Source organism: Pelodiscus sinensis, chromosome 25 (assembly GCF_049634645.1).
Source record: "Pelodiscus sinensis isolate JC-2024 chromosome 25, ASM4963464v1, whole genome shotgun sequence".
Classification (NCBI taxonomy): domain Eukaryota; kingdom Metazoa; phylum Chordata; order Testudines; family Trionychidae; genus Pelodiscus; species Pelodiscus sinensis.
The window spans coordinates 2,078,417-2,102,554 of NC_134735.1; the positions used below are offsets into that span (position 1 = coordinate 2,078,417).

General features: G+C 57.0%; 1 protein-coding gene across 5 annotated transcripts in view; it reads left to right on the forward strand.

The window, feature by feature from the left end:
- The window catches only part of RPS6KA1 (ribosomal protein S6 kinase A1), a 66,346-nt gene that overhangs the window by 24,592 nt on the left and 17,616 nt on the right, over window positions 1-24,138 (forward strand). For 3 of the 5 annotated variants that reach the window (XM_075908912.1, XM_075908913.1, XM_075908914.1), the window contains exon 3: window positions 19,380-19,439. The exons of 1 other annotated variant lie outside the window; for it this stretch is intronic. In XM_075908912.1, coding sequence (XP_075765027.1) covers window positions 19,380-19,439 — 60 coding nt within the window. Of the gene's footprint in view, window positions 1-19,379; window positions 19,440-21,131; window positions 22,292-24,138 lie in introns of those variants that run through there. One more of the 5 variants, XM_075908915.1, reaches the window with a different exon arrangement.

Consider the following 24,138-nt stretch of genomic DNA (forward strand, 5'->3'; position numbering starts at 1 on the left):
GGCTGCTGCTTCTATTTCAGCCTGTCCCTGCTAAATCCCACGGTTTAAAGTGGCCGTTCCCGATCGGAGTGGTCGTCGCGTCCGTGGCTCCGGGCGCCTGGCGGCATTCCTCTGGCGGCACGGCCAGGCCTGCCCAATGGCTGGGCTCTAGCGCTGTGGAGAAGCTGGTCCCTGCTGCAGCCTTTCATGAATAATTGAGCTGGGGTCAGTTTCCAGGCCTTGCACACGAGGAATGCAGCAAAGCGAGCAGCAGCAGCCAGGCTGGCTCGCCTCATCCCACGAGCAAAATCGGCACTGGCTCGGCGCTGCGATCGGCCCCCTTTCACTGAAACCCGCCACGAGCTCCATGCTGGCTGGAGAAATTCCCTCACCCTGCTCGCTGGCGCGTGGCGCAAACCTGGGTCGGGTCCCGGCTCTGAAGGCGTCCGCCCCCCCCCCGGTACCTCGGCAGAGAGCTACAAAGCAAGGCAGGGAGACCCCTTTCCGCCCTTCCTCCGCGGCGCTCTCGCGACTGATCGGCGCCGCGCTGGCTCGGAGGACAGGCCGGTTGCGCGGCCCAAGGGGGCCCAGAGCACAATGTACATGGCACGCTGACCGGAGGAAACGCAGCAGAGCCCGCTGGGAACTCTCCCTGCTTTTCTCCCCGCCGGGCTGGAGACGCTGCGAACTCCCCACCCCATCCCAGTGAGGATCTCTGTTCTCTTGCTTCATCGGTAGCAGGGAGGGAAGGGCTGGGGAAAAGCTCTAAGCCAGGCCAGGGGGCTGGATGCGACCCCCCCCCCCCCCCCGTCTTGCCTGGATCCAGCTTCCAGGGCTCAGGGCCCCCCACCCAGCATTGGGGAGCCCATGCTTGCAGTCCAGCCCCCCATCTCCTCTAGCCCCACAGGGAACACACAGTCTGCCAGCCTGCGCCCCCTAGGATCCATTGAGCGAGAGGAATGGCGGGAGGGTCTTTCTGCCTCTCAACTGGGGGCCACGGCAGTGAGGCTTTTGTGCGGCCCCCGACCCACAAAAGGTCCCGCCCTAGGCAGGCACTGCGGTGCCGTGGAAAGCGCCAGGGCTTGTTCTGTTCTACGTTGGTGACGTGTTTTCTGTCCTCGCCGCCAGGTGCATGAGACCAAACGGCCGTTCAAGTCCTGGAGCGCCGAGAACTTTGGAATTCGGGCTTTTCCGCAGCTAGCGAGAGCTTATCGGGTTTAACCGATTTAAAATCGAGCCCTGCACTCGGCAGCAGGTAGTGGAGCTTGACAGCTGGTGTAAAGTTCAGCCCCCAGGTTTTCCCCATGTAGATATTGATGATCCCAGTGAAGTGGGGTTTTCCCCCCCAGCTTTACAAGTGTCAGCTTTGTGGGGGCTCAGTGCGAATGTACAGGCTGGTGCATTTCTTCTGCTGCGCGGGGTGGACGGAGGGAGGGAGGGATTTGTTGTCCTCAAAGGCAGCGCCGCTAAAGGGGAGGCCGGCAGCGGGTTCCCTGCGGTGCACACCCAGGCTGGAGCTGTTTGTGCGCTGTGTCAACAGGGCGGTGTTCAAACAGCCCTGGACTTTGTATTACCAGCTCTTCGACGCTCCTTTTGCACGGGCTGGCTCTGCAGTTGCAGATCGAAGGCCATCTGGCTTGGAGAGGTGGCTGGCCGCTTCCTTCTCCTGTGTCGACTAGAGACCATTCGGCTTCCTGCAGCGAGCGCGCCGGAGACCGCACTGCCAGCTGGCGTGGGCTTCCAAACCAGGCGAGGCAGCCCTGCCTCTTCCTGCCGCCATGCTCAAGGGCAAAGCAGCACAACGCTGTCGCTCAGCCGGCAGGTCTCCGCCACTCTGAGTTTGGGCACGAACCCCCCTCCCCCGCCCCAGAGCAATGATGGCCACAGGCTTCCTGCCGAAGAAGCTGTCAGTTCTGGAGGGAGTGGGGGAGGGTTAAATTGGTCACCCCAAAATTCCTGCTTGCTGCAGCGCGGGCTGATACCGAAGGAGGGCATAGCCTCCGAGAAGAGCTTCCTCACGTACCCTGTTAATCAGGCATGTTAATTACCATGGTGCCACGGGCCAGCCAGGAGCAGCCGGCCCAGCCCAAGGGTACAACCCAATACAGAAGGTGGGGGTAGGAGGGTGAATAAGGTGATGATATTGGCAGCCATGTTAATTCTCTCCCTCTGGGGGTGGGAGGAGCGAGTGAGCTGGGAGATCAGCTGCCTGGAGGTGAGGGAGAAGGGCGGGGGCAGGGCGAGGGGGGGGCAGGGGTGTTGTGAGGCTGAGGACAGAAGAGGGAGGGAGGAGGTTTGGTGCAAACACCCCGGCCCCGAGTCCAGCCAGGACTGTAGGAAGTTCCCTGAATGTTCTGGGTTCCCTGCGTAGCCTGGCCGCCGGGCACCGGCTCCGACCTCGCTGGTCCCCCGTTGGGCTCAGGGTGAGGGAGGAGGAGCACCGGGGGCCTGGTGGGTTTCTCATGGCGGCGTCCTGGAGGGACGGGGGGCAGGCAGCCCTGGCCCTCATTGCACCCCTCTCCTGGCTCTGCCGGCGGGCTCCTGCAACAGCTGGAGGAGCACAACAGGGGACCGCGCTGGGAGCGGGCGATTTGCTGGGCTGGGGGAGAAGCGATGCATCAGCTGAGATGCTCTCGCACGGGTTGGCCTAGTTCCTGCCCGGCTCCGCCGTGCTCCTAAGTCCCCCTTCCCCCTTCGTTCGCCCCGGCAGGGCGGGGGCCGAATGCGTGTGCTGGGCCCTCTGGGCCAGCCCTGCCGAGGGGACAAAGCGCTCACGCCCCCGCGGGTGCAACTGTGCAAATAAAGGGCTGGAAAGCGGGTCCCAGCTCCCTCCATGCGAGCAGGGAGGGGCGTTGGTCCGAAACCCTCAAGCGGCAACGCCCCTGTTCTTGGTGACCAGGGCAAAATGCCAGCGGCTGTCGCAGCTCGGAGCTCCCTGCCTGGGCCCCTCCCGTGCCTCTGCATCGGCGCCGCGCTGAGCGAGCCCGTCTCTTCTCCCGTCCCCGCCCAACGCTCTGCCAAGCGTCCTGGCCAGGCCAGACCAGGCGAACCCCCAGCTGCAGGCGCTGAGCCGTGACGGGAATCTCTGCCATCTGCCCGGCTTCCCAGCATGGGCTTTTCCAGGCCTTCCAGGAAATACGAGGAGTCCTGGCGCCCCTAAAGACAAACCGATGTATCTGGGCGTCGGCTTTCGTGGGTCAGAACCACTTTGTCAGATGTGGGATCTGACCCATGGAAGCTCGTGCCCGAATAAATCAGTTCGTCTCAAAGGTGCCCCAGGACTCCTCGCTGTTTTTGCAGACAGACAGACACACACACACGGAGACTTAAAGGAAATGACTCTCCTCTCGCAGCCAGGCACCTGTCGGCCAGCTTGTCCGCTCTTAGGGCCGCCCGGCCTTCCGGAGTGTCAGAACACAGACCAGTCCTTTGTATTGCAAGATGCCATGATCTGAGCTGACGGGAGCAATGCTCCCTTGCTTCATTTCCTATGATGATTTATTCATACACCTGCGGCAGAAGCCCTGCAAACGACTGGTTGGAAGGGTGGGGGGCGCAAATACATGGCTGCTGTGTTATACACCCCCCGCCTCAAACATGTAGCCCATAAAAAAAAAAAAAGCTTTGTCCAGACCACAGGGGCCTTGAGAGTCCTACAAGGAAAAATGGGTCATCTGTGCTGTGGTGGGAGGAATATGGAATTCCTGCATCCTGGTGGCAAACAAATTCCTCCTCCCACAGCCGCTCCCGAGCACGTCACTTAACATTGCAAACAAGTCTCGGCTCTATTTGTGGAGCTGGTGTGAGATCCCCTTAGGCCGTGAAAAGGAGTCTGCCGCTCCTCCACGGAGAGCGTAGAAATAACAAAAGCTACGGAATGGCTGGACGGAGCGTAGTGCCGACGTACCAGGTTTTTAATAGGGATGTGAGCGTGTAACCGGGCACACAGTTAACCAGTGAGCCTGGGTATGCCACCCTCCCACGTACACCCCGAGCTGCCTGCCCCTCCTTCCCCCGCGCTGCTACCTCTGTATCAGAGGCAGCAGTGTTGGGATGGGGGGAGCCAGCTTAAAAGCTGGTTCCCCATGCACACCGGCTCCCTCCTCTCCCCGTGTAACTACTGACGTTTTCAGCAGTTACGTGTTTGCTTAATTAACCACGTTTTAACATCTCTCGTTTTTAAATGTTTCTCAGCTAAAAGCAGATCTCTTCTGCATCAGGAATCCCAGCCTGCTGTGCTTTTTATTTGGGGGTAAAACTGGAAACATCCCTAATTTCTTGCCTTGAATAGAATTTGCAGAGATGCCAGAGGAGACCAGCAGTTCCCAGAGAACAAGTACAAAGGAGACTTTTTGTTCTTTAAAAGTTGCCTGCTAGGTACCCTTGCATCCACAGATTCTTACGTGGAAGGTGGTTTTGGGGCTCCTGTTTAGCATGGCTGCTGCTTTCCTATTTACTGCTCTGGAGGCATCTGGTGTATCACAGGTGAGCACTTAACACGGTTTATAAAGCATCTTTGAGCATGTATCTTCGGACAGGTGTGTCTTTCAGTGCCCTGACAGGATGGAGAGTCACTAAAAATTTACACACTCAAATGCCAAACTTTTCTTCCTTTCTAAGGAGCCACAGCAGGGCAACAAAATAAGCTGCGTTAGCTAGTCTCAGGGGTCGCTGTGTTAGTCTGTAACTTTAAAAACGAGTAGTCTGTAGCACCTTGGAGACTGACAGACCAAATATCTAGTACCCTGCACGTCTGTGGGCAGTACCCACTTCCTCGGCTCATCTGAGGAAGCGGGTTGTGCCCATGAAAGCTCGTGATGCTGGATAGGCCTGCGCTGGTCCCTGAGGTGACACACGAGTTCTTGCTGCTTTTAGTCCATCTGCCCTTGACTCCGACAGAAGCATCCTTGCTCCTTCTGTACCAAAGTACTTTTCTGAGCGACGCCCGCTTCCTCCGTCCCCGAGGAGCTCGAGATCCGTATCTAGAGCCACCGTCTCTGCTCTGGCTGTAGGAGCCACATGTCCATCGGGCCGGGCCAGAAGGGCTGCTGTAGCGCGTGAGGAACTTGGCGTGACCAGCGATCGTGTTCTGGGATGACAAGCGGGGCTGCGTTCGGCTCCCTTTCTCCTCTGGCTACGGCCGGCACTTAGGCATTATTGATTTGCTGATGAGCGGATTTAAGAAACCTCTTTCCCAAGATGCTGAATCTCTAGCTTTGAGTGAGCCCCTGTGAAATGGGCCTCTTGGCCCGTCTGTCAGAGGTGGAAACATCCCTCTGACTTGAAATCTGCTGGAAGAGTGCCATCTGCTGGCGTGAACACTTCGCATTGGCCTGGAATGCTAGGGTCCAATTGGTACCTGATTGGGGGGGGGGGTTTCCTTCCCTTGACTTCAGAGTTTCACCAACTTCCCCGGGTAGGTTTGTGCCCTACAACTGCTAATCGTGTTGGCTGTGTGCTCTACCCCAGGGCAGACTTCAGACCGGCTGCATCCCCCTGCAGGAACCTCTGCCTCTTGCTAATGAGGTTATCCGATGGTAGCCTCTGGGTGAAGGATGTTCACAGGAAGGGAATGAACTTACATGGAGGGCCGATTGCACTTCCTGAATCGGAGGCAGCCGTGCAGAGGGTTAAGCCAGGGAGCTGCCTGTCCCCCCCACACCTGAGGCAGCAATGCGGGGGGGGGGGGGGTCAGGCAGCTCTCGCGTCTGGAGCCGGTGCCAGCGGAAAGTTGGTTATTGAAAATCTCAGCAGTGACACGTTTACCTTGATAAACGCACGTGAGCATCCCCAGTGGAAGATGTTGCGCATTTTCTCAGTCACAAAAATAACCAGCTGGCACCGGCTCCAGACGCGAGAGCTGGGTGGAAGGGGCGGGGCTTTGAGTGGAAGGGGCGGGGCTGGCTGTTAAAAGAGCCCAGGGGCTGTTGCCGCAGTGGTGACCTGGGGCCCTGGGCTATTGCCCCTCACCCCGCATTGGTGGGCCTGGCTGTGCTTTTGACTGTAGAACATGGCTGTTTCCATTAGGTCTGTACATTTGCCCAGTTAATGGGTGAGCTCACCCTTAATGGGAGAGGCTTACTGGTTACAGTTAACCGGTAAGAGCTGGAGCTGCTCCAGCTCCTTGGGGCCCACTGCAGCCCGTCCAGGGTGGGTCTGCCAGGGCCCTCTGCTGCAGGTACACGCTGGCTCCTCAGGATGCAACAGAATTCGGGGGGGGGGGGGGGGAGAGACTCTGAAAGCTGCAGCTGTCCCATTTCCTCTGTGCACAAAACCCTTCCCGACTGCTCCGGAAACCAGGAGTGCTCGCCCTGAGTTCATCTCCAAGAATCCACCCCTCCCCTCTAGCCGTCTGTCAGGTTGTAGTTGTCTCCGCGCTGCTCCCTGGACACCCAGGGAGTGAGTGCATGCTAGGTACCACACCCTCCCCAGCTCAAGGAGTTTGGAGGGGTCTCTGGTTTGGAGAAAGCAAGAGCTCAGATTCGAGCAGACCGTTTCACTGGGAGGTGAAATCGTGGGAGAACTAATTCGTTGGACCAACTTGTGTTGGTGGAGGAGTCCAGCTTTCAGGCTGCTCTGGCCAGGGAAGGGCTGTCCCAGGTCACCATGGAAGCCAGGTGGAAGGGATTGTTAGGGAGCATTCAGGGTAGAATGGCCCATTAACACCTCTGCAGCCGTAGGACAAACGAGCCGGCTGGCTAGAGACTGTTGCAATAAGCCATAAATCCAGCAGGTCTGCTCAGTCCAAGGCTGTGTGTACAGCAGAGCAGTAAGTGAAACTTTTGGGCAAACAAGCTGCCTGGGAGGGTGGGGACGGGTAGGTCAGATATTGAGTGGCCCCAAGGGGACAGGCTGGATTCCCTCTTAGTTTTTCCAACTCCTGAGAGGAATGCGTTTTGTTATGTGCACCGGTCTGGAGGGGGATGTGCAACACCTCACCCTCGTCAGAATTCATGTAGCAGGGGTGGGGCTCGGGTTCAAAGTGTGGGAGAACAACGAGGAGCCCATCTGATGAAGAGGGCTTTTACCCACAAAAGCTTATGCCTAGAGCCCTGCAATTCTGTGGATACCCACTTTATATCCGCGGGGATCCGCAGGCATGGCTGAGGGTGTTCACGGCTTACTGTTGCAGATGAGGATACAAAATTGTGTAGCCTCGCAGGGCTCTACTTAGGCCCAAATAAATCTGCTAGTCCTTAAAGTGCCACCGGACTCGTTTTGGTGGATACGGGCTCGGGGTCACCAAATAATTTTAATAGGCAGCTGGTTTAAAATAAACAAAAGGAAGCTTTTCTTCACTCAGCGCATAACCTCTGGAACTCCTTGCCAGAGGATGGTGTGAAGGCCAAAACTGTAACAGGGTTCAAAAAAGAGCTAGATGAGTTCATGGAGGTTAGGCCCATCAATGGCTATGAGCTGGGATGTTGTCCCTAGCCTCTGTCAGAAGCTGGAATGGGTGACGGGAGGGATCACTTGATGGTTCCCTGTTCTGTTCACTCCCTCTGGGGCATCTGGCACTGGGCACTGTGGGCTGGACGGGCCTTTGGTCTGACCCAGCCTGGCCGTTCTGATGCTCTCCTGTTCGGGGAGCCCATGAAGAGGTTGACATGCTGGGGAGCTTTCCGAGTCCCCATGGCTGTTCCCATGCCTTGGGCGCGCGTTGTTGCCTCTCAGGTTATGGGCGAGGATGAAATTGCGGCGTTTGGCAATCAGCGTGCGGGGTGGATCGCTGAGGGTTGCCCATTTTCCTGTGACTATTCGAGGCCGGCAGCGATGCCGGTGCTGTGAGATGTGGGTGGATAGAGACGTTACGCCCATGGATGGTGACGAAGTCGGTGTTCTGAGGCAGGCGGTTAATCCGAGTACGCAGTGAGCAGAACGTTTGTGTGGCAAATCCAGATGCTGCAGGCCCTTAGAAATGCCCTCTCTGGGATAAACAGAACCTCGGAGCGGCATGGGGGTTGTTCTATAGCGTAGAACTGTAGTGACCAAAACACCTGCACGTGGAGAGACGTATTTTGCCTTCACAGTGAGACTTTCTAATCTGCTTTTGTGCTCAATCAGACTTCTCTTTGGACCCGAGGCCGTAGAGCATGTTTCCCATCCGTAGAGCATTTTGCTGCCTAGGTGGCTTCGTGTGTGTTCCTTCCTTAATCAGAAATGCTCTTATCTGAACTGAAGCAGAGTGGAGGCTCTCTCCTCCCTGCCCCCTGTGTGAGGCCGGAAGAGCCGCCTGTCCTTGAGTTGACCCACTTCAGTAGAAAAAGAGTTGTCACTTGATCCTGTGACAACACATGGCAGAATTCTAGTGTGGACAAGCTGGGTGAAAAGACCGTGTGAACAGAGTCAGGTAAACACTAGAGGGGAGCCTAGGGCTTACCTTGAACAGTGAACGCAGGGTCTCCAACCTTTTTAACCACAAGATGGCTTTTTGCAATGTAAGTGCAATGTCAGATCTACTTCAAACCCCAATGCCCTTGCCTGGCTTCCTTTCTGCCCCTTCTTGGAGCCCCTCTTCAAGGCCTTACCCTGCTCACTCCATCCCCCTTGTTCCCCCATCCTCACTTCTTGTCACCAGGCTGGGGTAGGGGATTGGGGTGCAGACTCTGGTCTTGGGCCAAGGAGTTTGGAGTGTGGGAGGGACTCAGGGTGGGGGATTGGGGTGCAGGAGGGGTTGCAGGGTGCAACCTCTGGGGAGGAGTTTGGGAACGGGGGACTCACATCTGGGGCTGGAGGAGGTTCAGGGCTGGGACAGGGGTTTAGGAAGCAGGTTCTGGCTGGGCCCCATTTAACTGAGATGGCTTCCGGGTGGTGGAGCAGTGGGGTTAAGGCAGCTCACTCCTGCCCTGGCCCTGTACCACTCCTGAAAGCAGCTGGCATGGACAGCCATGGCTCCATGGTGCTGTGTGGTGCCCCTCAGCTACAGGCACGGAGCCCACAGCCTCGACTGGCCACAGTTCCCCGTTACGATCAATGGGAGCTGCAGGAGCAGTGTCTGTGGGCAAGGACAGCACATGCTCTGCCTCTCTCAGGGGCTGCAGGGACCACGGGGAGAAGGACTCCAGCCACGGCAGGTTCAGCGTTTGAGAACTCGCTGCTCAAAGAATTGAATGGAAGCGTAAGGGAGAAATGCAAGTGATGAAATGCGCAGAGCAGTCAGACCCCAAAATAACCCACTTTGTAGGGTCAGGAGATGAGGGGGAAGGACAGTGTGTGTTTGAGAGTGACAGACGCACTCAGGCTACCTCTACACTTCCAGTTGTGCTGGCAGTGAGTATACAAATGAGGTGTGGATTAGCATATTGCCATGCCTCATTTGCATAATTTATGCATGCCATTTTTGCGCAAAGGGTTTTTGCGGGAGGAAAAAAGTAGTGTGGACTTTTGGGGGGGGCGCAAACCCCCCGTTTTCCGCAAGATCCTTATGCCTCTCCCACAGAGGCATAGACGAAGCCCCAGTCTGTGAGTGTGACAGAGATTTGCATTGCCAGGCTCCCTCCATCCCCTTCTCTGTGGAGACAGGAGTGGGGGGAGCAGGGACACCCTGCCATCAGCTGCCCCCCTTCTCCCTCCCACACCCTGCGCAACAAGCAGGAGGCTCCCAGGGGGCAGCTCCAAGCAGAGGGCAGGAGCAGCAGGACAGTGGGTGGAGGGCAACTGAGGCGCCAGCGCTTGGTAGCTTCCTGGCCAAACCAGTCAGGATCACCCGTCAGAGGCTCCGGGATCTCGGCAGATCCCGATCTACTGCTCGGTGAGCTCTGAACAATTGCCTTGTGTGCAATAGGCTTTCTGGGGCCGTGGGGCTGCATGGAGCGTCTCAGCCCAGCAGGGAGTTAATGCCCCCAGGATCCTGTGTGGGCCTGCCTGACCCCTGCATTAAGCAGGCTCCTGACTTCTCCTGGAGAGTGGCCCTCTGCCAGGAGGCCGCGATGGGCGTGGCTGAGTTCTGTGCAGCCGTTAGTCAGGTGTCTGCTTGCAATTTCCATGAACCCTTTGAACCCTCTTCTCTGCTGGGCCGGGCTTGTGACTGCCACTTCCCCCTCCCTCCCGAATGGCATCTCTGTCTGATCGAAACCCCCGTAGGTGCAAACGTTCTCTTCCTTCACTCCAGTCCCGTCTGGGGTGCGTGACTGTCCAGCGTGGTCCTGCCCACGGGGCCTCAGTGGATCGGTGCATGTGGCCCCCTTAAGATTTTTTTAATTCCCCGATCAGAAATTGAAACCGTTTGCACAAATGAGGAGCTGGCTATAAATCTTCAGTGCGGAATCCTGCTCAGACATTTCTGTTTGGGGCTAGAGGAGTGAAATGTGGGCTGGTCTTCCCGTGTATCTTCTCGCTCACATGCTTGTTATTTCCTGTATGGAACACGCCGAGGTTTGTTAGAGACCAATCAACCTCAGCTTTATTTAAAACAACCTTCCAGGAAGCCTTGCACCCAGGTCACTTCCTCCTGCGACCTGCCAAGCTGAAGCAGATCGCACGCGCAGGATTCTGGCTATACTCTTTCTGGGAACGGCTTCAGACGCCTCCCAGGGCCAGCGATCTTCCGGGATCCTAACCCTGACTGCTGCTTGAGTTCCTGTGCCTCCCAGGGAAGAGGCTGAACCTCTAGAGCCTTTCTTGGAAACTGTAGCCCCTGAGAGCTGAGTTGCGCACGCTCCAGCGGCAGGTTATGCCGCAAGCCAGAACGTCTCCCCTTGAGCAAGGGGCAAGAATCCCCTTCTGAAACTGACAGCCTTCGGCTCGCTTCAGACAGCAGCTTTTTCACACTATCAGTTTCCTGTTGATGAAACGCTGGCCCTCTTGTTGTAACTGAGGCTGTTGCCAGCCCGCCACAGGATGTAAGCCGATCTCCACAGCAGACAAAGGCCGTTCCAATCAGTCTTATTAAAATTACAGCCAGGGGGGTCTCTTGTTTTTATTTTTAAAAGAACGTACGCTGACAGAACCCTTATCAGCTGACACGATCTAACTGGCAGTAACTTTTAAGCTGCGAGGGGGAGGGCAGTCGCAGCAGCTGCAGGTTCCCCGGGCAGAGTGTGTGACCCAGGCCTATCCATAACTAACTTCAGTCTCTCCAGTTTGTGTCTGAAGGAGCCCTTGTAGAATTAGACTCGAGTTGCGTGAGGTGGGGGGTAATTCGCATCTGTCTGCCCTGAAAAGCAGACTCATCAAATTAAAGCTATAGGACATGCACATTGCACCTCGTCCTAGTTTGCTTTCGGTTCTGTCTGGACGGGAACGCTTGGTCATAGTGAATCCTAGCTGGGCTTACCCTGCGTTGCCCGGGAAATCGGAGGAACAAAATTTAGAAAAACAGAAGCTGGTCCTGACAGCCCCCAGCCACACCGCAGCTGCCAGGGCCTGACATCTGGCCATTATGGCAGACCCCCGTGCGTTTCTACTGCTGCATAAGGCAAAAGAGGCGTTGCAATGTGGAGAGTCAGAGCTATTGGACTTGTCAAACTGAGATACAAAAGTCACGATAGAAACGAGGTCTCTGTTTTCTTCCCATGTCATGAGTCTAGGGGCCATTAAAAGCCCAGTGGAAGGGAGAGCCCCAAGTCTCCCATGGCTTGTTTCCCCACCAGTGCTGGAAGCGTACGGAGGCCCCTCTTCAATAGTGCAACGTTTTGCTTCCTGTCAGATGGTATTTTTGCTAATTATCCTTGTAGAAGCTCATGGATTTCTGGAAGGGAAGTAGGGGAGGGGCACGCTGGGTCTGCAAATTCTCACCCAAGAGCTGAGCACAGGGATGCCTCAGTCAGTGGGCCTGGCCCTACTGAATCAGAGATTTCAAGGTGACGCCTCAAACTCTTCTCCCATCTTTTTTGATGGAACTAGGAGTCAACTCCCTGAGCCTGCTGGCACCTCTATAGCCCCCTCCAGCGCCAGCCCCGGACCAGCTGCCCCTCCCGTGGACTGTCCCTCTGCCCAGGATCATCCAGTATCAAACCCAGGACCAATGCCCAGATTTGAGGGATCCTCCCACCCCCGCCTTGGATTAATTTCTCACCCTCCCAGTATCATCTAGTGCTGCCCCTTGGGCCAGTGCCCCTCAGAGGAGATTCCTCCCCCCTCCACACCCCACCCCCACCATGGGCTTCATTTCTCACTCACTCCCTGCAGGATTGTCCAGCCCCACTTCCTCCATCCCCCTACAATCCTGCCCTTGCCCCCAACGATCCAGCCCCCCCCATCCTGCCTGCCTCCCCCCCCCCCCCACGCGCCTCCCAATGGTCCAGCCCCCCCATTCATTCCCCCCCCCCCCCGCTCTCATCTCCGGATCCCGATGCTCCCCCTTCCCGTTTATTTTTTAAAAGTGTCAGCTGAGCGTTAACAGCAGCCCCTCCCCCTCCGCCTACAGCGAGCCCCGGCAGCAACCCGCCCGCCCATTGGTCGGCCGCCGGGCCCCGGACCAGTTGCACTATTGAAGAGGGGCCTCCATATGCTTCCAGCAATGGCGGGGAAGCCACTTCTCCCTGCACTGCCAAGCTCCGTGCAGCCCCGGGGGGAGGCGTCGGTCTCTCCTCTCTTCCCTCCCACAGGACCTTACCACCGCCCCCTGGCGGAAGGGCTCTGCCACGGAAAGTTTGGTTGCAGTAGGTCTTACAGTGTCCAAGTTATTAGAGCACAGACTTACAAACATTCTCCTTTCGATATTCGATTTCGGGCAGTGCCGTGAGTCACTAGGGTCAGAACAATTGGACCTGTTTCCGTCTAGTGCGCTCGTGGAAATCTGCATAACGTGGTCGCCAGGAGCAGTGACGCGTCTCATTGTCCTTGGAACTAGAGGCCAGCTGCATCTCCTCTGCCTTGCTAGAAGGGAAAGGCCACATGCCCCCTTGCTAGCCTAGGTGAGAAGGAGGGGAGACCACTTCAAGTCAGTCTCCAAATCGCCTCCCTTTGGTCCCTCACCTCCACCCACTGGGGTGAGATTCGGGTGCTCAGACTTGGGCTTTGGCCCGAGTCGGGTTTGTTCTTGGCACTAATTGAATCAGGGGCGGCCCACGGACCTAGGCAAACTCGGCTGTTGCCTACGGCGCCACGGCCCCGGGCGCCCAATGATGACGTCACGGCCATTGACGGCCGTGCAGGTGGGGACGCAGATTGCGCCTTCCACCTAGGGCGCAGCTGTCCTCGGTCCGCTCCTGAAGTGAATAGTTATAAGAAGTGAAAATGCCAGGTGGCTGAACCACCCCAGAGCTGGGCGCATCTCCTTTGACGTAGGGCTGGTGCTCTCTGCTTTTGGAAAGACAGTGAAATGAAACCGACCCCCCTTGCGAGTTCTGTTCTACACAGCTTTGTTTAGCCGAGTGCAGAGTGAGTAAGCCATGGTGCTGCTGATGGTATCACTGGGGCGATACATTGCACAGATATTAGCAAAACTGCTGTGTAACTTCCTACCCCTGCGCGTCTTCTGTCCGTCTGTTTTTGCACATCTGAAAGATGAAAGGTCCCCATGCTTGAGGTAAATTGTGCATGGTTTGTATCACGTGCTCGTGTGGTCACCTCTCTTTATAATGAATTTGAGCAAGCCAGGCTCTATAATATCTGCAATATCAAACTGTGTGTGTGAAGAGCAAGGTCTTCAGGATGGCTAAATGCTTTCTGTGGCAGGAGAAACTTGCACACTTGCCTCTTAGCAGATCCACTTACTGACATCCCAAGGGTCTCATCCGGAGAGGCACGGCCTGCCTAGGGATGTTACATGTATACCAATTGGCGAATCCAATAATCAATGCACTACAAAGGCAGAAATGCTGCAGGGAGCAGGGGCCAGCGGGGGACTCGAGCAGTCTCCCCCACTCCAGCCCCATGCTCCTTGCGGCGTTTCAAAGCAGCAGCGCTGCATGGAACCCGGGGTCTGCTGGGGACTCTCCTGGGCTCCACATGGTGCTGCCCCTTTGAAATGCCACGTGCAGGCTGGGGACTCCCGGCTGGCCTGGGCTGCACGTGGCATTTCAAAATGGCAGTGCCACGTGTATCCCAGGGTCTGGCCCTAGGCTCAACGTGGCACTGCTGCTTTGAGGCACCTCCTCCTCTTCACCCTCTCCCCCCCACCACTTGGTGCCTCTTTCTGGTAGAGGCAGCAAGCGGGGGAGGGAAGCGACTAGTTGACTGGCCTGTCGACCGTCTGACATGCATTTGCTCACCAGCTAGTCAATTAGTCGTTCACGGCCCTACGCCCGCCTGCAACTCTTGCTCCTTTCGAAGGACCATGCCATGTGCAGGAAACGTTCTCTCATCCCTGGACCGAGGCCCATTGCTTCCAGGGCGTAAAGGATTTCCTGTTCTTTACAAGCAACTTCTGTCCCAGACCTGACAAACTCAGTGCAGCTAATGCACCACCTCCCAGGCGTGTCCCCAGGAGCGGGAGCATGTGCGGTCTCTACTGAACTTTCGTAACTTGCCAATGCTCACAGTTGGGGCCCTACCAAATTCACGGCCAATTTTAGGGCCATAGGATTTGAAAATTGGTAGATTTCATGTTGTCAGCTGTTTAAACCTGAAATGTCAGTGTTGTAACGGGGGGTCCCAACCCGAAAGGGGGGGGGAGAATCACAAACCTGTTGTGGGGGAGGGGGGGTCATGGGATTTTCCCCACTTCTGTGCAGCCCACAGAGCTGGACTCTGAAAGCGGCAACCACAGAGCTGACTGCAGCCGCAGGAGGTTTGAAGAGGCAATGGAGGGGGTCTTCTCCCCCCCCAAGCATTGTCCTTCCCTGCCCTGTAGGGGGTAGGAAACCCCCTGTGATGGGGCCCTTCCAGCAGCACAGGGAAGATAGAATCCAACTTCACAAGTCTCCAGCTGCAGGGACCTCAGGCTTCTGCCCGGCAGTGCCCTGCTGCAGTGGGAGGCACCCAGTGGTGGGTCTGGTCTGGTGCCCCCCCCATGCCAGAGCGGTTGGCAGGGGAGAGACCGGTCCCGTCCTTCCCCTGCCAGATTGGAGCTAGGAAGCCCCTCGGATGGGGTGCTCCTAGGAGCAAGGAGGCATCAGATTTCATGGGGAAGGGCTAATTTCACGATCAGTGAGGCATTTTTCACCCGTGCCATTGGTAGGGCCCTACTCACAATCATCGTGCGAGGGGTATTCTTTATGAAATAATGTACTATTGAAAGCGAGGCTAGAATAAGCATTAGTCCCCAGGGAAGCCTGAGTCTCCGTGGTGGCCCAGTAAGGCCAGAGGGAATTGTCCCTCATTCCGGGGCAGCCGGCGATGGTAATGTCAGGCTCAGTTGTCCGCCCTGGCCCTATCCTAGAACAGTCAAGGGCAAATCATCCCAGGCCCCAGCACTCCATCCCCCGCGGTAAAAAAGAGCGTGGCTGCCGAGGGGGATGCCCTGGCTGTGCATGAAGACACATCTAGCTCCGTGAGAGAGCAGAGACCCACTCCGCCTCCAGCCCCGGAGGAGACAGCTGCTGCAGTGGGACGGGTTTTGTGCACGGCTCCTGATGGGCCAGCCAGCAACGTGACAGACCGAAGGTGGGGGCAGGGGGTCGCCTGCTCATTGACATAGGCCTTTGATGGGGGGGTTGCCTCGTGCGTCGGGCCCATTTTGTGTCCATCGCGCTCTGGTTTCTAGCCGTGTCTCTGTTCTTAAAGCTCCGTTTTGTTTTGTGGCCCGGGCCCGCAGGAGCTGCGCCTTGGCGGGGAGCAATCAGCTGGGATACCCGGCTCTCTCCGGAGCAGAGGCGCTGGGATTTCCACCAGGAGCCCGTGTCAGGGGCTGGGTCGCACAAGGGAGCCAGGCTGCTCCTGCAAGGGACGGGCAGGGCTGGCGGAGCCTAAAGGAGAGCGCTCGAGCGGGACAGGCGGGTGATGGGGAGCGCCCATTCAGCTACCACAGACAAGACGACTCCTCTCTAGAGGCTGGAGCGGGGGGCGCAAAAGGGGGACTCGGTGATGAGGACCCTGAGAACTGTCACACACACCCCCCCCCCCCGAGGCACTGTGGCCTGTGGAAGTGAGATCCATGTGCACCTGGGCACCACGTCCTTGGGTCCTCAGCTGGGGGCTGCGCAAATGGGCATTCCACCGGGGTCATGCGCCTGGACTCGCGCGTTCATCTGGCAGCTGGGGTGGTGCTATGAGCAGCTTCCCCATAGAAAGCCACAGTTTCCTTTGTGTTGAAACTCCTAAAACACATCCAAGTGACTGCGCGGCTGTGTGGGGTGCAGGCACGGGGGTGCGTGCGGGGAGAGCGGGCCATCGGGAGCCCCCAGACCAGCTATGGGAGCGTAGCCGTCCGCAGCGTTGGAGATGCTGAGGCTCCTCTTTCGCACCAAGCTTCGGATCCAGGAGGCAAGTGTCTGCTCTCTTTGCAGTGTCGCGTTCTCTGTGGCCCAGGGCTGAGGCGGAAGTCAGACTTGCAAGGCTCTAGAGGCAACCAGGCTGCTTTTAATGTAGAGTGTTGTCTGTGAAAGGACCTTTCCGATCTCACTGCCCTGAGGAATCTCTTCTCCCTGCCTCCGGAGGCTGGGAGTGGCTTGGAACAGGCGCATGTGCAAAGCAAGCGCGGTGCAACACCATCCCTCTGCTGCTGGCCCTGGCTGCATGGCAGCTGGGTGCACAAAGCATAACCCAAAATAGCAGCATGTTCTTGCTGGCTGTGTCCCACACTCAGATTCCAGCTGCTGCCGAGGTGCTAAAACACCCGTGGGCTTGTGCCACGTCTAACGCTCTCTTTGTAAACCCCACAGGGGTGGCCGAGTTCATCTCTGACTTCCCTGTGGCACCGTGCAGACTGAGACGTGCAGATCTAGGCTCTTGCGCTTTTGTGGACAGAACCCACTTCCTTGGCTGAGCAGAGTGGAGAGGAAAGGGGGGGACCCTCACAAACTCTCCCTTCTTTTTCTGTTATCAATTGGGAGGGTCCCCCCTTTTCTCTCCACTGCTCAGCTGAAGAAGTGGGCTGTGCCCATGAAAGCTCCTGATGCCATGTAGATATTTTTGGTTAGTCTCCAAGGTGCTACAAGATGCCTTTTTATAAAGGGGGGGAGGATCAGGAAAGTGAGTGTCGAATGGTATCGGTAGGAAGAGACAGCAGACAGCAATCTAGATCCGGGTGGCACCAACTGTTCTAGGCTCCACTAAGTCATCTGCTTAGTACAGAACCTGCTGGAAGACGGCGTTGTGCCCGTCCACACGCACCTCCCTGCGTGTGGCCTGGCTTTACGTGCGGGTCAGGGGGCTGGACTTGATGCCTTCTGAGGTCTCTTCCATCTCTGTGGTTCTATGATTCTATGTGAGGCCGCGAGGAACAAAACGCTGCAGCTTGAAACCAGCGGAATCTGGCGACCCTGCGCGCGGGCAGCGGCGAACGAAAGGTCTGGCGGGCCGTCCGCAGCAGCGGGTTGCCCACCACCCTCCGGTTGCTGTGCCTCGCAGCAATGGTCATGGGGCCAGGTAGAGGAGAGGTGAAAACACGGCCCCGTGCCCTGTATTCAGCGTCTTCCCAGCTGGAACCGTCTCCTTATTAACATTTGAAGGCTCACGCTTTGGCGAAGCTCCGAGGCGTACAGGCGACCCTGACTTACGATCGCCCGACTTATGACCCTTGGAATTTACAACCACCCGGCTTTTACGACTGCCTACTCCAGCCACCACCTCCACCCGGCACAGCCCCCAGCCGGCTCTGGGAGCAGCTCGTGTCCGCGGACTCCGACTCCCAGGAGGCAGAGTGGGCCAAGAACGGAACCCCCATTTTTATTGTTGGGGAAAAAGGGTTCGAGTTGCAACAGCTCAACTTACGACGGTTCTCCAGGAACCAATTAGGTCGTAAGTGCGGGGGGGTCGCCTGCGTTTTCCTCCCTTTGCAGCCTTTCTCTGCTTTCCGAGCCCTGTACGTGGGTGCAGGATTGGGGAAGTTTCTCCTTTCTACCTCTATCAGAGGAGATCGAATCTGTAGCACCAAACCACACGTGCCCCCCCACGCCCCTGAGGCGCTACCCGACCGTACCAAGAGGAAGCAGAAGTAGCCCTGTGAGTGTCTCTTTAAAACATTCTCTGGGGCGGTTCCACCCAAGCTGCTGCTTGCAGAGTGAGCCCCACTGAGGGAAACGCATCAACTCGGGGAGGGGGGATTTAAACTTCCTGGGAAGCCCCCTGCTGCGACAGGGAATCTCTGTGAACATGAACTGAGCCTTGGGGGTGCACCAGGCTTCGGGATCCAACCTCGAACCTTCCAGAACCGAGGCCCTTCAGATGTGAAAGGAGAAACCTTCCCAACCCCCCCCCCCGTCTCTCAGCAGGATTCCTGCCAACAAATCTGAGAGCAGATAGTGGCTGCAAAGGGAGGAAAACAAACGCTCTCTCGAGTGAGTCTGCCAGGGCTGCCACAGGGCCAGGCCAGAAGGATCCACTCTGGACTCAGGGCCTGGGTAAACCGTCCCAGACAGCGACTTGTCTCTTGGCAGAGAAAGCCTGTGCAGACCTGGCCAGGTGTCGGGATAAAGGCAATCGGACGAGTCCTTCTCCGACCCGCCTGTGAGATGAGATCAGGGTGGCCAGGTGTCTGGTGTGGAACTGGACAGTCCAGTAGTTGAGCTTTGTTTGGGAAATGCATTGAGAACATAGACATGTCGGGTGTCGTCTAACTCCGATGTAATACAGACTGGGGTGTCCTGTCGAGATGTGTTGAAACCATCTGGCAACCCTACATGAGATGAAATAGCTGGGCAGGGCCACGGGAGAGGGGCCGGGCCTCCCCCCTGTGAGCTGGGATGCACGATGCCTCTATTCCCCGTGACTGGCTTGGGAGCACTCGATTCCCACCCAGACGAGAGCCCGTGGCCCAGCGGGGCAGCGCAGATTCCAGGTTCCTGCGGTTGCAGATTGAAATTCAGGGGAGCTCTGCCAAAGCGGAGAGCTGCCGTGGAGGTCGTGTCTCATCTCGTCTCTCTCCCCCTCCTCCCCCCCCGGGCGCATCTGAGAACAGGATTTGGCCTTGGCCCAGGGCAGTCGGCCCACGTAAGGGGAAGTGGAACCAGTGCTGCCTGTACCATAATTAGCTGTTCCCCAGCCTAAGGGGGAGCTAATTATGGCCTGGGTGAGGCTGGTCCCATTTTCCTTTTAGGAGACCAGTTGCCTGGTGAAGACTGCAGAGCTTCGCTTTCTCCAGGCCCGGGACCCCTGTGGCTCTTTGGAGGCGTGCAGGGTTCGCATCTGACCTGTGCGTCCCACTCTCCCGCCTGCAGAGAACTCTTAGCCCCTCCGGAGCCGCCTGGCCTGGCAGAGCCAATCCCGCTCTGAATTGCCTCTTGGGGGCGAGGTTCCCGGGGGCGCCATCGGGGGATTTGTAACCAGCTGGCCTGCTTCCCTTAGGCCCCTGCATTGGAAAATGTCCCCTGAGCATCCCGGCCCCCTTGTGCTGACGCTTGTTCGTTGTTCCACAGGCGAAGTCGGACATCTCTTGGATAGAGACAGACCTGATAGACTCAGACTCGGCTGATAAGGTAAGAGGAGCCTTATCCCTGGAGGGGATTGGTGTCTGTGCAGTCTTGCTTTGTCGGGTGGTGGGATTCTCTGACCGTTTCCTGTGGTAGAGGGTTCGAGTTCACCTGGGCTCTTGCCCACCACCAGGGCTGGCTTTGCGCACCGCTAACGCCGTCGGACCTGGCCCTGGGAACGTCAGGAACGCCCGGCACGCGGGCGTCCGTGAGCGACGTGCGCCAGGACCTCTCGGAAAGGCCTTTCACGGCGCGTGTCTCCTGCACGGCCGCAGACACGAGCCACTCGCGCGTGTCCTCGTGATTGTGTGTTCCCTTTGCTCTCACCTTGAGGCAGCAGGCACCATTGCATGTGGTTCTGAGGCCCCTCTGTGCCATGGAGGATGGTGCCGTAAGCCACTGCCCTAGGAGGGAAGAGGCGTGTCCGTGCTAGCAGCTCAGCAGCGGCCGCCTGCATTCGGCTCTTGAGCGGAGCCATGGCGACTGCGCCCGCCACAAATAACTGACCCAGCGCGGCCTTTAGGCTGTGTCCACGCTTGCTCGGCAACCTTTTGTGGTTCGCTGGTGCTTAGTCCCCCGCGTCCCTTCCCGTGAAGGACACAGAACGCGGCTTTGTCGCTCTCCGGCCCGCTCGTGGCGGATAGAAGCGTTTTGGCGGGCCAAGTGCCGACAAGCAGGGTTCGCCCACGCCAGCTCGTAGCGCCAGGGCTGGGGCGACGCAGACACACCTGCTACTTAGGAGGCCTCTGAGCGATGGCGTCGGTGTCATTAACTTTGGTCTGCAGGTATCTGTGCCAACCCTGGTCTCGACTGCATGAGCGGCGGGTGAAAGTAGGGCTGGGGGAGGCAAGCTGCTAGCCCCACCCCCAGTCCCTCCCCTTCTGCCTAGGTCACGCCCCCATCCTGGAGAGGGCAGGTGCTACGGAACAGCAGTGCCTACAGCAGGTGTTCTGGGGGCGGAGTCTGGGCCAGGCTGGCGGTTTGGGAAGCCAGTGCCTCCCCCGCCCTCGCCCACCCACCAGACACCCCTGCCTGATTGCTGCTCTCTCTGGGGTAAATCAGAATCAGGCAGCTGGACTCTACTCTTCCCAGGGCCAGCAGACAGTGTCTGGCTGGTAGCAAGGATTTGCTATGCCCCTTGCTCACAACCTTCTCCACTGAGCCTGCTGTCGTCCCTCCTTCTCCCCCGACTCCTCCCCCCGTTCTGTCTTTGGGAGCCCAGCTTGGTCTGACTCACTCGTACAGCGTGAAGCGCTGGGCGCCCTCATCCCTGGCTGGTGCTAGCACAACAGAAATAACACTCATTTCCTGCTTTCGTTCTCCGTTACCACAGTGGGTGGTGTGGGCGTGGTGCGGAGGAGAAAGGTCAGCAGTAGTCACAGGCCCAGACTAAGATCCCAGCTCCAAACACCCCACCCCCCCATGCATTGGGGTATTTCCAGAAGCAAATGGAGACAGGCTTGTGTCTCACTGCAAACTAGACTACTCCTAAAGTGGAAAAAAGTTAGCTTGGACCAGAGACCGGTACCTAGCGGGAATCATTCCATGCTCACCTGGAGAGCAAATGTCCACTAGGCTGGTGTGTGTTAAATAAGAAAAATCATTCCCATCCTGTAGGCGAATTTGGACAGTGAAGGGACTCGGGGGGGGGGGGATATCTCTGTCCACCACAGGCCTTTGCTCTGTCCTGCTTGCAGCTCCTTGAGCCGTGGCTCTGCAGAACCGGGGCTAGTTGGTTACCTTCACAGATGCCTTACGAATATCCTGGATAAGATTCTAGGAAGCGAATCGGGAAAGCTACCTCCCCTCTGGCAGAAGACACCCTTCTCTTCGCTGCGCAAGAGTCCTACCTGCGCTGACATCAGGACCAAACTAATCCTAGAATCACAGAACTGGAAGGAACCTCAAGAGGCCATCGAGTCCCATTCCCCATGGTCACGGCAGGACCAAGCACCGTCTAGACCATCCCTGCCAGGTGTCAGTCTAACCTGCTCTTGCATATCTCCAGAGATGGCGATTCCACAACCCCCCCGGCAACTCATTCCAGTGATTAACCCCCCTGACAGGCAGGAAGTTTTTTCTAATGTCCAACCTAAACCTCCCTGGCTGCAATCTAAGCCTCTTGCTTCTTGTGCTGTCCTCTGAGGCCAGGGAGAGCCATACCCTCCCCCCCTCCTTCCACTGACTTCGGTGTGGTTATGCAAGGGGAGTAATTCCCAGGGTTGATGTGACCCAAACCCTCTTCTCTTGGCACCGAGGGGAGAAGAGGCACTTGCAGATCTCCTAGGCCCACTGTACAGGCTCTTCTTACTGTGGGGCTCTTAGCTCTGGTAAATGACTCCCCAGCATATTCCCCATTCGTGGGAGTTCTCAGTAACACTGCAGGAGGTTAACTTGCCACCCAGACTCCGACCCTGCCGCGCTAGCAGAGAGGCAGCCTTCTCGGAGCAGAGAGGAGTCAAATCTGAGCAGGGAGCCGTGAGGTGTGAAAAACAACCACAAGGGTTTGTGCTGGGGCGTGGGAGTGTGAGCCTGCGTAGCTGGGAGTGTGAGAGGCGGCTGCCTTCACTGCGCATCTGCAAGTGGGGCTTTAACCACCTGCAGATCCTCTGTCCCAGGGCTCTACCGTCTGAAGCCTCTCTCCAGCCCTCCATGAAGCAGCGTGTGTTCCAGCGGCCTGCCGCACACCCCGGGCGGCCCTGGTAACGGGGGAGGTGCCATGCTCAACGGGATGGACGATGGACAGGGACCCCAAGCTGCCTCGCATCTGTGCCTTTCTCACACTGTGGCTGCACAGGAAACACCGAGCAAAACCCTGCAACCTGCAGCTGCCTTCCCCTGGCCAGCTCGCCAGCTCGGTTAGTTCTGCAACTCGCTCGCGCCGCTTGTGTCTGTCCCTGCTCGGATCTGCTGGACTGTTGTTGGGTTAACAGTCGCTGCAACCTGTAGGTGCAGCCTTTGGGGTCTTCCCTCTTTCCTGCCGGGTAACGTTGGCTTCGTTGCGTCGGGGAAGGAAAGTTCCTTCGCGGGTGTAAAGCCGGTTGATGCGACTATCAGCGTGGCGGCAATGCATGAATTCTCATTGTTGCTACTCCCGTGCTGTGGCCTGTTTGTTGTTCCCATTGCTTGTCTGGTTTGCAGCTGAACAAGTTAATGAAATCTGGTCTAATTCACACACAGTCCTGCTTAGCCTTTCTTGTCACAGTTTTGTAGGTTAATGGACTAAACCAGCGAAGTTAAAAAACACCCTTTCTTACACGGGAGCTGTTAGCTGATGTTTAAAGCTTTAAACTCAAAATGGTACCAGTTCAGGTCATCTTGCAAATGGCAGTTTTTTCCCTAGTTGATATATTCGCTGAGCCATGTTAGCTGCCAGGCTTGATAGCCTTGAGAACGCACCTATAGCGGTGAAAACCCTGCTGGAAACTAAACAAATTGGGGCTTATTGTTGGCTCAATATAGTGAAGTTAAAATTGTTCACAAAATTATCTGGTGCCTCCATTCGAAGAACTGCAGCTATCGGGTGTACATGGAACTCTTCCTACCCTAGCGTGTCCCTTGGTCGTCATGGAAAAAATAGAAGCATAAATGCCTGTCCTTAAAGGAAATGTTCCGTTAAAATGGATCTACTAGGCAGACTGTCACTTGATAGTAAACTTAACCTAACCCAATCTCTCAATATTTTTTCTCCTTAGTGTTTTCATGCCCCCCCTTTCCCCTCCCCCCGTTTTTGTTTCTCTAGTCGGCAGTTGAGCTGAACTTTAGTACTACTGCCTTGGTGTTAGAATGATAGAATCCTAGAACTGGAAGAGACCTCAGAAGGTCATCAAGTCCAGCCCCCTGCTCTAGGCAGGACCAATCCCAACTAAATCATCCCGGCCAGGGCTTTGTCAAGCCGGGACTTAAACACCTCTAGGGATGGAGACTCCACTACTTCCCTAGGGAACCCAGCCCAGGGCTTCACCACCGTCCTAGTGAAATAGTTTTTCTGGGCCATTAAGCTGTCTAGAATTCTGGCCATTTCTTCATTCTTCTGTGTCAGCGGGAACAGTGTCGCCCACCATGACTACGAGCAGCAAATAGCACGGCTGAGGTCCAGAAGAGTGGTGCTGGCCACAGCAGCAGTGCGCTGGAAGGGAGGCTGTCTCCAGCCTGACAAACTAAACTTGTCTGAATAGCGTGTTCAGTCCTAATGCGGAAGCTAGACTGCAGGCTTTCTCCAGGGCCGGTCCTCAACTACCTTGATCCTTTCTCAGAGGGATTAGGCATCACGGCTTTAATAACTGGGAGAGACCTCAGCTCAGTCCAAACTGGGCTGACAGAAATCTGTCCCATGTGGAATAAATTTTGTAATGTGCACTGAGGCACGTGCCCATGTGCATCACCAGTAGCAACAAAACCGAGCTGTGGGCAGCATTGGCATCTTTCCTGAGTGGCTGCATGAGCGCCCAGCTTCCGGGGAGCCCTGCCCAGTGGCGAAGGAGCTGGCGATTCGGCTCCTAGTGGACAGCTGCCGGCAGTGCCCAAAGCACAAGCCCTGGTGACCGTCTTATGGACAGTCTCTGCGTAGAAGCTGGGGCCTGAGTGATGGAGACGAGAGCTTTACTGTCTCAGGGATGGGGCAGGCAGGGGAAAGGGGGGGATCTGGACCAGCTGTGTGGATAAAGGCTTCAGGCTGTGCAGAATTCAGTGTCTGCTCAGTCTG